This window comes from Oryctolagus cuniculus, chromosome 5 (assembly GCF_964237555.1).
Source record: "Oryctolagus cuniculus chromosome 5, mOryCun1.1, whole genome shotgun sequence".
NCBI classification, from domain to species: domain Eukaryota; kingdom Metazoa; phylum Chordata; class Mammalia; order Lagomorpha; family Leporidae; genus Oryctolagus; species Oryctolagus cuniculus.
Genome location: NC_091436.1, coordinates 59,880,383 through 59,898,430, shown reverse-complemented (window position 1 = coordinate 59,898,430; position 18,048 = coordinate 59,880,383). Strand labels below are relative to the sequence as shown.

Below are 18,048 nucleotides of genomic sequence, written 5' to 3'. Positions count from 1 at the left end.
GTTCATGTATGGCCAGGGCTAGATTCAGATTAATAATTCATTTCATTTTTCCCCTTATTTCAGTTTATAGCACTGTCTTTTTTGGGCTCAGTCACATGTCACAAAATTATACCAAAGGCTCTGGACTCTTCTTTATAATGATGGAAGTCCAGGAGCTGGCCGGCCAACAGAAGAAATGAGATGACGTACGCTCCATTTTTTGCAGTGTGCCATTTTTAAAAACCATGGCCACACTCTGAGGATACCTGGGGATTACCTCTAGACTTCCAGACATCTGCAGTGGGCGAGTTACCTGACGGAGTCCTTCAGCAGTTGACGTAAGCGTGCTGATGAGCACGGGCAAGGAGCTGGCAGGCTGCTTGCCGGTGCTTCAGCCAGGTCAGGCGCAGACCTCGGTTTACTGATGGTCAGCCTCAAGAGAACAACGCCTTCTAGCAGGGACACTGGGACAATTACATGAGCTAGGAGGGGCAAAGATAGCTAAGCTTCCCATGCGACAAACAGTCGAGTAGGGGCTGGCACTATGGCATGGAGGGTTAAGCTGCTGCCTGCAGTGCCAGCATCCCATACTGGGCACCGGTTCGTGTCCCAGCTGCTCCACTTCCAACCCAGCCCTCTGCTAGTGTGCCTGGGAAAGCAGTGCAAGATGGCTCAAGTGTTTGGACCCTGCCACCCACGTGGGAGACCCAGATGGATCTCCTGGTTCCTGGCTTTGGCCTGATCCAGCCATCTGGGGAATGAACCAGTAGATGAAAGAGTCTTTCTCTGTAGCTCTTTCAAATAAATAAATATATCTTAAAAAAAAAAAAAAAAAGTCTAGCAGACCCACAGGCAGGCCTGGCTTTAGATCTGACTGTTCTCAGTTAGCTCATCTGTAAAACACAAGAGTGACCCTGGATTACCTTATGAGTCTATTTCAGCTCCCTAATCAAATAAAACAAAACAAATAAAACTCAATTCTAAGTGTATCCCACTATTAGTCCTATGACTTTGAAGAACAGCTTTCTAAAGGGAAAAGAAAAATCTGCTAATTTAGATTGTTATTTTCTATTTGAAAAAGATGGGTTTAAATTAAATTTTATATTCTACATATTTAATTACAGAATTTAGAAATTCTGTAAATTGGAGCAATTCTTGTTATCCTATAAAAATGGTTCACATAATTACAAAGTATATGAACTCACAAAAATACATACAAAGGAACAGTGCTTTAAATATGAGTTCATGTAAGTCTCATAAAGTATCTACCAAATGTAAATGGGAAATTTGACAATTTCTAAGTGTTTTTTGCTATTTAATTGTTTGCAGCCCAAAATTTTAAATACGAGATATTCTCTCTAATAACAACCTGGTTAATTATGTAGGCATTCATCCCGATTCTGAAGGCTATGTTGTTTTTTGTTTAGTGGGAAACAAAAAATCATCTTAATGGTATGTGAAATGATTTAAAGTTAGTAAAGACTGGAAATAATTTTTTTTTGCTAGGGTACAATTCTTCCAGATTGCGGGAGTGATTTGATTTAAATCCTTAGGACCCACAACTTCAATTATAAATTGGCTGGATGAGACGGAAGAAGGTCTAATAAATATATGTCACAATACTGGAGATGAAGTCAAGATAGGCAGAATAATGTGGATTATTTATTGTAATAGCTAACATATCCCTGTTTACACAGGCGTATGTCTGAGTGTCTATCCATCCACCTATCTGTATAGTACCTACCACTTGCTCGGCTTTGCTTAACTCTTGAACTTTGTGTAACCCTATTACCTTTTTCACTACAGGTCTACACAAAGCAGGCTGACCTCTATCGTTTTCATGGACTTGAAGAAAGGAGGAATGAGGATACACAGCATCAATATTGTCTTACTCACTGATGGTTTTTTGGGGGACCTAAGTTTCTGTATTAAGCAAAGCTGTAACTGACCCAAAAGGGGTTGTAAGAGCAATTTCACGAGTCCAGTGCAGTCAGTCTTATCAATGACAACCAAATAAAGAGAAATGTAGCTACTGAACATCCGTTGTCTGCAAGGGCCTGCAAACATATTACCCTATGTAATCCTCACAAGTATCACTCTAGTTTTACAGATGAGAGAACCAAGGCTCAGAGAGGTTAAATAGGCCTCTTGTCCATGGTCAGCTAATGAGGACTCAAACCCAGGCCCACCGAGAAAGAGCCCACAGTCTTTGTCTACAGCTGCCGGCACACAGTGTCTTACCTTCCCACTCTGAGGCAGAGAGATACCAGATTTGTAATACTTGGGCTCCTGCCCTGTGGGTACCTTAATTAACCCCATGAAGGAGGCCAGGTGAACACAGCCAGGTCCCCGCTATATTCTGAAAGTCTGGATGGCCTGCACAGTCTAGTTATCCGCTTAGATGTCTCTGTCTCCAGGGCTGTGCATGGATTTTTGTTCAGAACCATCCTAACTGGCTTCGCGATGCAGCCAAAGCAAAATGTGCCCTCTGCCTTACCAAGCCACACTTCAGCGAAACACCCCTGACCCAGCTTCTTCTCCAGACACAATGAGTGACGTGCCACTTCCCATGCATCCTTAGCCAATCCAGAAGTTTGTGGGGTACAACTCGATGCAATCATAGTTAAGTTAAAACACAAACCATCAGCTTTCTCTATGGGAAAGGGAATTAACAAAGAAAACACAGTCCTTATAATCCATAATCATGCATGCACTAGGAAAGATGGAAGGTGACTTGCCCTTTAGAGCGACATTCAGCAAATACCCGCAGTGGGAAGTGAAGGGCAAGCCATCTTAGGCTGGCTGCAACCTTCCTGGTAACCTTCACTGCTTTAAGGATTGAGAGTTTGTGTGACAGCACAAGTTGAGCCATCTGTCAATCCTGCCCACGTACTACCTCTTTTCTAGAGATTTCAGAATTCTTTAAATGAAAATTGAAACGGTTATTGCCCGATGTGAGTGAGTTGAGCTTTTCACCTTCCATCTTTGCTGTTTGGGATGCCCCAAACCAGACAGCTAACGTAAGAGAGTAATTGAGTCTCAGCATACCCATCCATACTTCCCCAAACTGCCCATTTCCCAGTCTCTTGATCAACTGCAGGGATTCTCGAGGGATTTCCCAGACATCTTTGGTTTTGACAGACAGATCGGTAAGCCTTGGCATCCCTTTGTGACAGGGCACTACTAGGCGGCAGCACAGACCTGCGGCTCTCTCTGACGGAGCAGGGGCGGCGGCAGGAGAGGGAGAGAAGAGCAAAACACATGTAACAACAACAGTGACAGCACAGGTGCCAACTCCCAGGGGGCTTGGGTGGCGGCACGGTCAGGTGCCACACACGCGGAGACACAGCCCCGGGAGCTGGGACAGCGGACACCCCACAGCTGCCCTCCTCCGCACCCCCGCTCACACGTAAGCGCACACACAGACTGTTCTGGTTTCTGCACTCAGTAAGAAAAACGGTGTCAAGCTCAATGTCACAGGTGTCGAAAAGACTGGGACTGAAGAGTGTCAGGATGCCTGCCCCTTTCTCCTCCTCCATCCAGCTGAGCCAGGGCACCGTGGCGCCCCCTGGCTGGACTGTTTACAGCTGAAACTCTAGGACTGACTCTTACGAAGGACTGCGGAGTGTGGGAAGCTGGCAGGGCTGAGGATCATGCCTGCCGGGGGACAAAGGACGTCAGGTTTCTCTAGCGATTTCTCTGGTGCTCTGACTGGCGCTGCTCTTGCAGCCACACGCTCCTGCCCGGCTTCTCTGATTTCCCCATGGCGTGGGGGGAGGAGGGGAGAGGGAGAGGAGAGGGAACCTTTGTAACAGTCTCCAATGTATAGCTTAGGAGTCTGGTTCGAAAGCAGAGGGAATGGAAACTAAGATTCGTAGAACGCTGCGCTTTAAGAAAAAGCGGCAGAAAAAGTGATGATCACACCGGGGTTCCCAGGAGGATCCCCCCCCCACACCCCCACCCCAATATACCTTTCAGCATCTAGCACAGGAAAAGAGAAATTGACTAAATGCCAAGTTAAAAAATCAGTCAGGTGAGAAAAGGTAACAAAGAACAAGCAATGGGGAAGTGGTGGAAGCTGCGCTGAGCCTGGCTCGTGAGGGAGACAGTGTCCCTCCCCTGCCCCCCATGCCCAGCTCCCCCACCCCTGGGACTCGGGGAGGTGCACACGCAGTGTTGCCTGTCTCTGGGAACTGGCTGGGGCCCACTTTTCACCCTTGGACCTGGGTTCTGAGATGCTTAGGCCGGAAATTATTTGTGTGTCGATGTTTCAAAGGCATTTTATTGTGTGTGAGAGAGAACAGGGAAGAGGGAAAGCCAATAAAGGAACAAATCTAACTCCAGATGGATTTTTCTTTTCTGAGATTAAAAAATGTCTATTGTTCCTCATATTCCTTCTCCCCTTCCAGCTTTACGATGTTATTAAGGTGCCCTTTCCAACACAATCTCTTCAGATGATCCAGGCCCTGGGGATCCTTCTGGTGTTTGGCTGTAATGAAATATATTTCACCGTTTGAAAACTCCCTGCCAACATGCAGGCATTTTGGGAGTATCACCGACGTGCAGGGAGATACTGTGCTTCATTTCCCCCCAAATAGTTCATCAGAATCCACATAAGCCATGTTAGCCAATGTCCCCAGCGATTTCTACTGCAAGTATTGTTAATTTTAGGCTCATTGTGCTTAAGATCAATAGCTGGGGCAATTCTCAATTCTGATGATCATTTCCAAAAAGGCTGCTTTTTTGTGCTAAAAAAATTATATCCACACATCTCTCATTGACCATGCACAGAGCACTGGTAGAGGTCAAGTTGAAGGTTATTTGGAATCCTGTTCTGAAGAACAATACAAAATGTATATAGGGGTCCCACAACTAACCACTAGGCTGAATGGGATACAGACCTATATCTAAACCACAGACCTGTCCCTAAACTCACGTATATAGGGATTACGGAATGGGATAGGCTTGCTACCCTAGGCAGGGAAATCATCACTTAACAATTACACATCAAATCATATTCTCTAATGAAATGTACAAATTGCACACCTAAACACCTAACAAACTTGGTGGCCTCATGGAGTTGGACTTAATTTAGCACAGGAGGTGGAACAGATGTCAGAGCTGTGGCTCACGAAAGTCTAAGCCTAGCTGGGAAGCAGAAGCATTGGTGGGGAGGCGGGACAGGTTGTGAGAGTCGCCTTGCCAGGAGGAGAGCAATGCACAAGCTGCCACTCCCGCCGCAGTGCCCAGGGGAAAGTGGTGGCAGAAACACACTGTTCCCTGTAGGGTGCCCGCGCTCACGCCCTCCCTGCCACTCTTCCCTCTTCCTGCCATGGTTTCCATTACAGGACAGCGAGGGGCAAATGGGACAAGGTAACTTGCAAAGATTTTAAGATGAAGACAAAAAAACCCAAATAACTTTAAAAATTTAACCCATTGCTTTCTGTTCGGGGCAACTAGAATGTTGTGGGATCTTTTGACAGACAAATGGAACTAATAATAGCAATGGCACAACAGCAGCAACCCAGCTACTCGGCCAAGCCCCACTGCTGGGAGCTGGCAGAGAAGGCGTTTCACGAATGGTTTTGTTTGTTTGTGAGACCTGGTGCCCCGCTCTCCCGCTCCGGGCCCTGTGCCTCCCCACCCCGCCCTGGCATCTGAGTGGTTAGCAGGTGGTCAGACTTGAGGTTACCTGAGTAATGCTGTACGAGCTGCTGAAGGGTTTCAAACTGGGCCCGGGTGGTGATGTAGTATCCACCATTGTCAAGCTTGCGGATTTTATAATGTTTGACATGGTCTCCTTTCATATCATCCCAATCACGGATAGAAAGTGAATAGGCACCTGGCAAATAGGCAAAGCATTAGCAGGTTCCATTATTCCGAGTATTTCCTTTGTTTGTTCGGTCTCATTGACTTGAATATTCTGATTAATAATTATCAAAGGTATACACAAACACTCACACACACACACACACGTACAGAGCATCTGCCCTCAGCAACTGGAAGAAGACACCTCTTGCTGTCCTGCAAATGTCAGAGGATGTTAGCAATAAAATGAGTTGGCCCTTGAGACTGAATCCTTCCTGGATATCCTTCCTGGATATTGCCCTAAATTACTCGGTGCCCTTGTATTGCCTAAAAGGGCAGAGTCGCAGCTATCGAAGGCGAGATCCAGAGAAGCCCAAGTATTCCCCAGCAAGCATGGTTCCTTCAGCCCCTTCCTGGGGGCACTGTGGGAGACGGGGACGGCATGCTCCATGGAAATTGAAGGACTGCGTCTCTAGAAGCAAGATCTACACTTCTGCCTGACCACACTTCCTGGGGCGGGCAACCAGCGACTGCTGGACCACACAGGAAACCACCATGCTTTCCCCCTTGACGCTGTCCACTCTTGGGGGCGCCAATGGGTTGCTAACCAATATAAAAGGGAGAGGAGTGACGAGAGCTCAGTTATTTAAAAAAAAAAAAAAAAAAAAAAAGAGGAAAGCCAAAGTAACCTATATCATGGGTGCCTGTGGAATTCAGAGTTGCAGAAAGCCCTCACGCTAAAGGACTTCTGAGAACGCTAGGATCCTGTATGCCAGAGGGGAAGTGAGGGTCTTGAGGCTCCCTGGTGCTTTTGGATTTGGCTGCGGTTGGCGAGCCTGAGGCGGGGAGGGGCCTGGAACCAGCACTGGCAGGGTGTGTGCCACCGTGGGGCCCTCGTCCAGTGGGGGCTGAGCCTCTCCTCTCTTGGACTGATCTGCAGGTGTGAAGGCCCCGCCAGCTTCTCCAACGCCCCAGCTTACCTTTGGTGGTTTCACTCTCGCGGATAAGAAAGGTACCTCTTGGGTTTCCAAAGGACAAAAGCTGCCGCTCTGCATCTTTCCGGCCCAGTTTTCCAAAGTACCACCTTTAGATGGGATCACAAGAAGGAGAGCGTTTGCCAGGGTCAGCTACACAGTGGGACCACCTGGCTTTGTGGCCCGAGAAGCCCCCTCACCTCCGAGACCGTGCCCGGAACCTCTCCCTGTTTGCTCCCTCCCCCGCCAAGCTCCATTCAGCTCTCTTCATTCAATCTGTTCTTGCTTCTATCCCTGATCCATCTCTTTCTTAAAAAACAAAACAAAACAAAACAAAACAAAACAAAACAAAACCCAGATTTGAAATGTGGTTTGTTTCCCTTCCCTCCACAGACGACAGGGGTGGATTTGTGCTAAAACTGCCGCCTGCGTGCATGAGAAGGGAAACCACGACCTTGTTTTTAAATGGCAATTGCAGGAGACCCCTGATTCCTGAGCATAATCACACCCTGGGAAATGAAAAAACATGGTGTTGGTTTATATAAAGAACATTAATCAGGTTTTTTTTTTTAAAGAACAGATAGATAATAAAGATATAAGAATATTTTAGTAACATCCTACCTATAGGAATTCTGAAAAAAAAAAAAAAAAAGGTCATATCTACCTCTGATTTGAGATGACTGCCACCCTTGGATGCTTGCTTTTATTTTCTCTTCCTATCCTGCAGGTGTAAGGACTGGGACGGCGAAAGGCATTCACTAAACACCTGGATTGTCATTTGTGGCGCAGCTGCAGGGCCTGGCTATCGTGCCCCTTTGAGATGTGGGCACGATGAACACGTCCTTAGAAATGACTTGGTGTTGCGAATATTGGAATATTCTCCCTGAACAAGCGAACGTCACCCCTGTGCCACTTTAGGAGGCATCACCTGAAGTCACCCCAGGACCTTCGTGATGCGGCTTTCACCTTCCCCCTGCACTCTCAAGCCCCAGCCAGTGCCTGGCAATTAGTTCTCATTTCAGCAGTAGGTGCTGAATGAGCAGCAGGTGCTCCAAGAACCCAAGGGAGGATTCTGGAGACTTCAATTGGAATCAGCGCACAGGAACTATTTTTAGAACATTTAACTGTGAAAGGATGCAGTTTCTAAAACGAAGCTTCAATTCATTATACTGGAACATAGCTATTATGTGTTCACTGTCAAATTCTTTTGTGAATGAAAGAGTTTCATTGAAGACAAGAAAAGACTGTATGTCAGCTCCTCGGTGACTTCTACAGGTACCAAAATGTGAGACAATCCCCAGTCTAGCACCAGCTGGCGTAAACAGCGTTACACCAATTATTTGTGAGAAATGACTTTCTGGCTTCATATCAATAACCCAATGAAAATGCCGTTTAAAACAATGAAGGGGCCGGCATTGTGGCGTAGTGGGGAAAGCCACCACCGGCCACGCCAGCATCCCATATGGGTGCTGATTAGAGCCTCGGCTGCTCTACTTCTGATCCAGCTCCCTGCTAATGCACTTGGGAAAGCAGCAGAGGATGGGCCAAGTGCTTGGGCCCCTGATACCCATGCGGGAGATCCAGATGAAGCTCTTAGCTTCGGGCTGGCCCAGTTTTGGCCATTGCAGCCATGTGGAGAGTGAGCCAGAAGATGTAAGATCTCTCTCTCCTTCTGTCTCCATAACTTTAAGTAAATAAATCCTTAAAAAATAAATAAATAAAACAGTGGTGAAAAGGGAATTGTGAGAACCATGGACTGCATAAAAATACAAGTATCTGAAGATAATGATAATAAATTGCTTATATAAAATCACAAGTCTTATTTTAAAAATGTCTTATTCTTTAAAACAAAATACTTTTAAAATCGGGCACCATAGATACAAGTTAAATATGTGGCTGATAGATTCTGAGCTAAAAATCGAAGTAATGCTGCATTTTGGTGGTACTTTTTATTCTGAAGGAACACACAGATGTTTGCACATCTGTCCTCAAGTCAAAAGAGGAAGACCTTTATCACTGATGGTGAAAGGCACTTGCTGGGAATAAAAAGCAGCTCAGAACCACTGAGTATCTGAGAGCGGGGATGAAAACAGAACTTCTTAGAGGAAATGCAAGGGAATTAGAGACGATCGAGAACACGCCAGTTGGGGGATTTGGCTGGGTGTGCGCCCTAATCCTCCTTGCAAGTGCTTAAACAAATCCACGGCAAAATTAAATATCAGAGCCAAAGTCAGGCTCAGTGACGGACTTTCCTAGGTTCTCTTTCTGGCAAGGAAGCTTCCCAAGGTGTCAGGGAGGGGCTCGCGTCCCTCACTGGGGGCATTACAGCCCAGCCTCCCTTGCCTTGAGGTCGGAAGCCAGGGATGGCACCCGGGCCACCCTATATTGGCCTGTCAGTCCCCATCGGCCAGAAAAAGGAACAACGGTTATCCTGGCAATTCCATCTGGGTCCCCGTGAGCCTCAACTGCTACCAGTGGGGTATCTGGGCCAGAAGACTGCCAGCCACTATTTACTGTGCACAAAACCAACTGGGACCCCAAATCAAAGGAAGGGCATGTTGGAAATCCATCACGATGGCTATTTCCCGAGTTGTGGGATACCCTGAGATGCTTTCCACCTTTCTGAACACATGCAGGGAGAAACCTTCATCTAATCCTTTGTAATTATCTGCCCTTCTCAGCAGCTCTAAGGAGGCAGCCTGCAGGCTTAGCGACTTGGGGTGCCAATTATACGTGCCATAGCTCCAATTTCATTGTATTTCCAAGGTAATTTCTTTCATTGGTGATAAATTATATTGTGTTTTCATGGGCCTGGAAATAAACTTACCTTTCAAAGTAGAGTTAAATTTGTAAAAAAAAAAAAGTGAGCACACTTAAAGAAAAACATGAAGTTAACGATAGTACATAAGTCACAGACAGGGCAACACAGTACCAGGGAAACACAGCACCACCACAGTCTCTCAACCCTGAAGCACCCAAGTGGATTTTTTTTTTTTTTTTTGACAGGCAGAGTGGACAGTGAGAGAGAGAGACAGAGAAAGGTCTTCCTTTGCCGTTGGTTCACCCTCCAATGGCCGCCGCGGCCGGTGCGCTGCGGCCGGCGCACCGCGCTGATCCGATGGCAGGAGCCAGGAGCCAGGTGCTTTTCCTGGTCTCCCATGGGGTGCAGGGCCCAAGCACCTGGGCCATCCTCCACTGCACTCCCTGGCCACAGCAGAGAGCTGGCCTGGAAGAGGGGCAACCGGGACAGAATCCGGCACCTCGGTGTGCCGGCGCCGCTAGGCGGAGGATTAGCCTAGTGAGCCGCGGCGCCGGCCCCAAGTGGATTTTGTCTCCTTCCTGCATAAACTGAGGTCTGTGTGTGTGTGTCTGTGCCAAGTAACTTTCAAGGGAAGTAGTTAAGAGAAAATAGCAAAACATACTCTTCTGCCTGGATAGAGTCGACTGGAGCCACATAGTTGCTGGGAATGTAACCTGTCTCTCCCGTCGTCAGCGAGCGGGCTTCCCACCAGTCTCCTTCTCTGAAAAGAAAAGAGAGATCAATGAGTACGCTGACCATGGTTGCAGACTTCACGCTGCTTCTGCGCCTGCATTCTCCAGCCTGGCTCCTTTTCTCTGAACTCCAACAGTGCTCCAGCCATGCCCGGCCCTGCCCCCAGGACCACTGCAAAGGACAAAGGATGCACAATCTGAGCTGAACCCATGGTTATCTCTTGCCTTATTTGTGATTAAGAATGCAGAACCAGGGGCTGGGCATTTAGCCTAATGTTTCAGACACCAGCATCCTACATCAGAGTGCCTGGGTTCAATTCATGGCTCTGGCTCCTGATTCCAGGTTCCTGCTAATGCAGACCCTGGGAGGTGGCAGGTGACGGCTCAAGTATGGAAGACCTGGATTGAGTTGATGGTTTTGGCCCTGGCTCAGCCTCAGCAGTTGGGGGGCATTTAAGGGAGTAAACCAATGGATGGAAGCTCTCTCTGGATATCTCTATGTTCCTCAAATAAATAACAGAAAAGCACAGAAGGAGGGAGAGAAGAGAGGGGAGAAGAGAAAGGAGAGGGAAGGAGAGAAGAATGTAGGACCTGGCCACGAGAGGGCTTTTTTTTGAGGAGTGTCCCCAGTTTTGGACAGAGCTGAAAAGGCACCAGCTCCAGCCGACTTAAGAAAAGCACCAGGGTACCACAACAAGGTCCCAACCTGGGGGCTCTCAGAGGACGTGTACGAGGGGGCTTGTGACTCAACTCTCAGCTTAAAGAGCAAATATGACAGCTAAAGTTCGTATGCTCATGGGCACACAGGTATGGGATGAAGAGCAGGGGTGAGTGTGTGCTTTTTCCCACTGACAGCAGGGGGGTGGCAGGCTGTGACTGTGACCTTGATGGAGGTGGCCAGGGCCAGGTCGGGCAAAGGCCCTTGGGCAAATCACACCTCTGACTCCTGAGCACCAGACACTCTGTACCTTCTCATTCTTTTTTTTTTTTTTTTTTTTTGGGGGGGGGGGGGCGGTCCTTGGATGTAGCAAGAGAAACTCCAATGCTGTGGCTGGGCTCGGTGTCAAAGCTCATGGCCAGGGAAGACAAATGTGTTGGCTTTTAGCAGGGGGCAGAGGTCCCCTCCCAGCCCCATTTCATCAGGCTGGGACTCACCAGCCCCCATGCCAAGCCTAAGCCTTCTCCCAGAGTCCCACTCTGGAGATGGGCTCAGAGCAAGTAAGCAGGGGGCAGCGGCTCGTAAGGCAATGGCATGAATGGCCAAAGACCAAGGGGTGCTGGCAGGTGCAGCTGTGGGAAGGCGATTGCTGGCATTAGTAATAGAAGAGCCCACAGAGAGCCAGGGTTTGGGCAACTTGAAGGGGGTGGTGAGAGAAACACAAACACAGAGAGGGAGAAAGAGAGAGAGACTGGGGGGGAGGGGGGAAGGAGAGAGACAGAGAGAGAGAGAGACACTAGGGGGAAGGGGACGGGAGGGAGAGAACATCTTCCATGTACTGGCTCAACAGCCAGGGCTGGGCCAGGCAGAAGCCAGGAGGTCAAAACTCCACCCAGGTCTCCCACTGGGTAGCCGGGCCCACCATCTGCTGCCTCCCAGGATGCACAGTAGCAGGAAGCTGCACCGAAATCTGACTAGCCAGGACTGGGACCCAGGCACTCAGATAAGGGATGCAGCTCTCCTAAGCCACAATTTAACGATCCAACATCTGCCCTCTGGCACATTTTTTTCCCAATGTATGTTCTCAATTCCTCAGTCTTTCCTTTCTACCTCATTAAAGGAGGGAGAGGATCATTCTTAACACTTACAAAGCCCTTTATTTGTGACCTTAAAGTTAACATCCAGATTTTATTATGAACTATTTATGTACACACACCCCTGTGAGTTCACCACCGGAGTGAAGAGCTGGAGTGTGACCAGTTGTGTGGAGTCCACACTGCTTGCTACTCCCCTACTGCAGGCATCGCCCTGCTTTTCGGGTGCAACTCAGAAAAGCAAAGATGTGAATACTTTAAGCTTGCACTTGTCTCACTCCTATGCCTCCCCCGCAAAGAGATACATGCAGCCCTTAAGTCTGCCTAGCAGAACACACGGCGGGATTTAATTTGTTTCTTCCAGATTTCAGGAAGTGGCTTTTGGAGATGCAATCTTCCCTTTAATATGGTGACAATCTTTCTTGCTCCACTAGATGGAGACATTTCATCATATTAAAAAAAAAAAAAAAACCAACAAGAAACAATACCCTTTATCTCTCTCCCCTACTCCCACCTCCCAACCTGGAAATGCCCCAAAATGGAGAGGAAAAAATTCAGTGTTTGTAGCAGATGCTTATTTTTCAATGCCAGACACGTCTGCTGAGTTAGTAGTAATTGAGTTAAATCATGATAAAGACCAGCATCAGTTTTAAGGAGCGGGGGTGGGACACCAGGGTGGGACGTATTTTGCTACTGGGAAAAACACCGGCTCGTGTAGATGCCCTGGCATTAAGGAAGTCATTTTGAGTCCAAACTCAGCACCATCTATCTCGTTTGGGAATAGGCCCCCAAACAGAGCAGCCCAGGTTAGAATGCAACTAGCAGCTTGTCCTAAAGTCATGTGACAAGAATTCATGCTTTTCCTACAGGAACCCATTCATCGCACAAGGGTTTTCAGTTACTCATGGGAAAGACACAAACCTTTGGTTCCTCCTTTTTTTCTGGGAACCCTAGGTCACCTTCTAAGGTGACCAACACCAAGTGGACTACACAGTACACTATGCAGTGAGGCTGGCACTGGGGGACAAGTGTCTGTGGAATCCATGGAGCCCCAGACCAGAAGTTCTGAGTCACCTGTGGATGAACACCACCCTCCACAGGGCACTCAGGCTGCCCGGGCGAGACAGCAGCTCTGCTATGCTGCCTCGGTTCTGGAGCTGTTGGGAGTAATTGTAAGCATTATTAAACCCGTGCCTCCTCAAACTGATCTCCCCATTCCAGTCTTTCCATCAATTCTCACGTGGTAAGATTTCTTTTTCTTTTCTTTTCTTTTTTTTTTTGGACAGGCAGAGTGGACAGTGAGAGAGAGAGACAGAGAGAAAGGTCTTCCTTTACCGTTGGTTCACCCTCCAATGGCCACTGCGGCTGGCGCGCTGTGGCTGGCGCACCATGCTGATCCGAAGCCAGGAGCCAGGTGCTTCTCCTGGTCTCCCATGGGGTGCAGGGCCCAGGCACTTGGGCCATCCTCCACTGCACTCCCAGGCCACAGCAGAGAACTGGCCTGGAAGAGGGGCAACCGGGACAGAATCCGGCGCCCCGACCGGGACTAGAACCTAGGGTGCCGGCGCCGCAAGGCGGAGGATTAGCCTATTGAGCCGCGGTGCCGGCCGTTTGGTAAGATTTCTTAATTTTTCTTTTAACTGAGGCGTACTCATTGAACATATTTATGGAGCACAGTGGGCCACTGTAACACGTGTATACAGTCTGTGCCGAGCAATCGGGGTAATTAGCACTTCCATCTCATCATGTCTTCATGTTCGGAGCCTTGGAGTGCCTGTCTTCTAGCTCTTCACTGGGGATGTTAGGGGCTGGTGTGTTGCTCTGCGGTGCTAAAGAACTAGAACCGACTCCTCCCCTCTGTCCATGTTTTGGCGTCCACACTCTCGCTCCCTCCCCTCCCCGCCCTGCAAGACATTCTTTGTTATCTCAATGTGACTCAAACATCTGATCTAAAGTTGCTGGTTTAGAATGGCTCTTTTTATTATTATTATTATTATTATTATTATTTGACAGATAGAGTTAGTGACGGAGAGAGAGAGAAAGGTCTTCCTTCCATTGATTCACCCCCCAAATGGCCGCTACAGTCGGAGCTATGCTAATCCGAAGCCAGGAGCCAGGTGCTTCTTCCTGCTCTCCCACATGGGTGCAGGGCCCAAGTCCTTGGGCCATCCTCCACTGCCTTCCTGGGCCACAGCAGAGAGCTCGACTGGAAGAGGAGCTGCCGGGACTAGAACTGGTGCCCACATGGGATGCCGGTGCCGCAGGCGGAGGATTAGCCAAGTGAGCCACAGTGCCGGCCCCTAGGATGGCTCTTATGTTTTGAAATATATAGCAGCTCTCCCTGTGCCTTTGATTTGAAGATGGATCACAAGAGCCAGTCCCCAACCCAAGGCTTACGGGCCCCAAGGGCCCTGATGGAGCCAGGAAGGGGCATGTGCCAACCTGGGTAAGCCTCAATCTGCTTGGCTGGGGAGCCTTTCCATCATGAATGTTGGATTCTTTCTAAACTTGGTCTCATCTCACTTCCATGGAGCACAGCTGTACAATGTTCACCAAGTGTTTGCGTGGGGTGCTAAGCCAGGACTACTTCTTTATCACAACAGAAAAGAACCCGGAAGGGGTCACAGCTCGGCTCTCTGTTTAAAAACCTCTATTGTGTTCTACAGGGCCACTGCTTCCCGGTGGTGAAAGCAGGGAATCGGACGGAGGCTCTCACAGACTAGCAAAACGGGCTCCAGTGAAATCGCGTCCTAACACGGGACCCTGAGCCCTCACGGCAGCTGCACCTGCAGCCTCCGCCTGTGGGCACAGCTGCACTGTGAAACACAAAAGCCAGGCCCTGCGGCCTGCAGTTTCTGCCTCTAGACGGGGGAGGGCGTGGGAGGACACAGACTAGGAGGTGGGGCGGCTAGGCGGGGGAGAGCGGGGGAGGGGAGCCCCGCCATCTGCTGCTGTGTGCCGGCTTTGTTTCCCCATCACCGTTTTCCCTTCTCTGTTATTCCCCTTGACTTCAGGATGCTGGGTTCCCTTCACAAGCCTCGTTTTTCTTTCCCATCACCTTGAACAAGGGCATGTAGGTGGCGCACAGGGTGAGGAACTCCACGGGCAAAAGGAAAAACATGAAGGCAAAAAGACCTCCGTGGGGTCCTCTTCTGGGAGGACAGTGTCGGGTACTCAAAGGCTTCTGCGGGCACCAAAAGCCCTGCCTGCAGATCACAAGACAGAGGCTGCGATGCAGGGGAAAATGTTTCTGCAAAAGTTCAATCTGATGACACTGTAGAGCCTTGCCAGGCCCGCGAAGGGCGGAAGTCATGTACTTGACTTTGACGGGGGCTGACTTCCCAGGCAGGTCCATGTTCAGCGTGGAGAAGCCGGGGGAGCCGTGCGAGCCGTGTGTGCGAGGCCTCCCTGCTACTCCTACCTCTCAGAATTCAGCAGGAGGGTTCACATCGCTAAAGCAACCTTGGCATTTAGGGAATACTGTGTAAACGGGGAGGGGAGGAGTGGCGTATTTCAGACTCGTGAGTTAACAGATTCCGACAAGACGGAATTCATCTGAGACTCAAACTAACAACAAGGAGCGGGAAGTCAGGAGAACAAAGCCAGGCTCCCTCCGCCTCCTCCTCCCGAACCTCCCCTAGACTGCCGTGCTTCCTCCCCCTCTCACGGGGACCTGGGCTGCCCCAGACTGCACCTGACCCTGTCCTCAGGATGCCCAGTCCCCAGCCCACCCTGGGCCCTGCCGCCGGCTAGCTGGGAGCACTCTGGGGAGTTGGGCAGGTCCCTGACCTGGGCCCCTCTGCTCCTCCGATGTTGCATGGTGACATCCCCTCGACAGCTGTTGTGAAGAATAAATGAGAACACTTGTAGCTCAGCGTGCGGCTGCAGCAGCGGGAACCTTCACAAGTGGCGGCTGCTCGCTGTTTTTACACAGAGAGCTCCTGGGTGCCAGGTAGTGTTCCTTTTGGCCTGGGTGCTGGCTGTTCAGGCGAGCTTAGTTTATAAAAATCCAGCAAAATGGGATACTTAAAAACCAAACTGTGATCAGATCTATGTATCATGGCATTGCTCCTCTCAACCCCCTCTAAGTGGACATCAGAGTGGCAGTAAGTACATACGCTAAGTGCACGAGTACCACGACACATGGCTTTTGCTACGTGCGCTCTCCACATGCATTTCGCTAAAAAGTTAAACAACAGCCACAGCTCCGTTAGTGATGACAATGATAATAAAGCTGAAAGGCCTGGCTCAAGTCCTTCCACCAGCTGGCATGTCCCGCTATCAGTTTGCTGGGACAGTGGAGGAGAGGTGGCACAACCAGACTTGGTGACACAGGACAGCCCTCTGTGGCATCCAGCAGCCCCTAGGTAGCATTCAACCACCAGGGGTGCTCACAAGGACTCGGGGGGGACCCAGCGTGCTGGTGGGGGCCCTGATGCTTCCTTCAGGGCCTGGCATTTTCTGGAGGGCCTTCATGCACGCTGCCTTAGGCTAACAGGAGCAATGTTTCAAATCCCCAGGGAAATCTGCCCCAGGTGTGCTCTGCCTTAGAGAGGTACTAAATGCAGCATTTGAGGAGCCGGCACTAAAGCTGCCACCTGCAGTACCGGCATCCCATATGGGCAGTGGTTCAAGTCCTGGCTGCTCTATTTCTGATACAGCTCTCTGCTAATGTGCCTGGGAAAGCAGCAGAAGATGGTCCAAGTGCTTGGGCCCCTGCACCCATGTGGGAGACCTGGAAGAAGATCCCGGCTTCTGGCTCTGGCAGTTGTAGCCATTTGGGGGAGTGACCCAATGGATGGAAGGTCTCTCTGTCTCTGTCTCTGTAACTCTGCCTTTCAAATAAATGAATACATACATAAATAAATCTTAAATGCAGCATTTGAACAGCGAGATGTCCCTCCTGCCTGTGGGCTACTGCTGCTAACGGCCACACTTGAGATGCACACATGCAGCATTCACACAGGGGCACAGCCGCTCCTGCGTTCACCTCACACACACTGAGTCACCGCCCGATTTTCCTGACAGGGCGGCACCACCACAGGCTACACCAAGGGGGGCGTTCGGCGGCTGTGGTCCTGAAAACAGAAGGGGCTTGCTGCCAGCCTTCAGTGAGGGCCTTGCTAGTGCAGCATTGGAAACACTGAGAAAAATCTCCAGGCAGGAGGCACGGGAGGTGGGAAGCCCAGCCTCGTGCCAATCCTGTGGAACCATCCACGTGTGGGAGTGCCCTGGACGGTGGAGAGCAACACTAACACTGGGGCTTTTTTTTTAAATTAATTAATTAATTAATTTATTTGAAAGGCAGAGCTAGAGAGGCAGAGTCAGAGAGAGACAGAGAGAGAGGTCTTCCATCCGCTGGTTCACTCCCCAAATGACTGCAACGGCTGGAATTGTGCCAATCTGAAGCCAGGTGCCTAGAGCTTCCTCAGTGTCTCCCACATGAATGCAGGGGCCCAAGGACTTGGGCCATCTTCTACTGCTTTCCCAGGCTATAGCAGAGAGCTGGATTAGAAGTGGAGCAGCCAAGATACAAACCAGCACCCGTATGGGATGCTGGCACTGCAGGTGGCAGCTTTACCTGCCATGCCACAATGCTGCCCCAACACCAGGACTTTTAAACCAGAACTAAAACCAACCCCCACAGCCTCTGCTACTGCGGGGTCCTCTGAAATGCTACTTGGACACACAGGGAGGTAGGATCCTGCATTGCATCATGGGCTTTTTCCAGCCAATATGTCTGGGAACCAGGGAGCGTAGCAAGCAGGCTGTCAGCATGCCCCTTATCTGAAACGGCCCAGGCTGGCAACACCACAACCCTTCCCTCAACCTGAGCGACACGCAAGTGCCCCCTACCCTGTCCCAACTTACGAGCTGTTCAGGATCTGAAATTTTTCTCCTTTGTGAAAACTCAGGTCATCTTCCGTCCGGGCTTCGTAGTCATAGAGGGCCACAAACAGTGTCACTCCTGACAAAGCAAAACCACAAGGAGATTACCACACAATGGGAGACGAACTCCAAGGAATTAGAACTTGGCTAAAAT

General features: G+C 49.6%; 1 protein-coding gene across 3 annotated transcripts in view; it reads right to left on the bottom strand.

Moving 5' to 3' along the window:
• Window positions 1-18,048, bottom strand: part of FYN (FYN proto-oncogene, Src family tyrosine kinase) — a 222,732-nt gene that overhangs the window by 36,581 nt on the left and 168,103 nt on the right. For 2 of the 3 annotated variants that reach the window (XM_008263382.4, XM_002714925.5), the window contains 5 exons: window positions 17,877-17,973; window positions 10,184-10,282; window positions 6,768-6,871; window positions 5,672-5,821; window positions 3,028-3,192 (listed from right to left, as the gene is read on the bottom strand). In XM_008263382.4, coding sequence (XP_008261604.1) covers window positions 3,028-3,192; window positions 5,672-5,821; window positions 6,768-6,871; window positions 10,184-10,282; window positions 17,877-17,973 — 615 coding nt within the window. Of the gene's footprint in view, window positions 1-2,476; window positions 2,633-3,027; window positions 3,193-5,671; window positions 5,822-6,767; window positions 6,872-10,183; window positions 10,283-17,876; window positions 17,974-18,048 lie in introns of all 3 variants that reach the window. The other variant, XM_002714927.5, reaches the window with a different exon arrangement.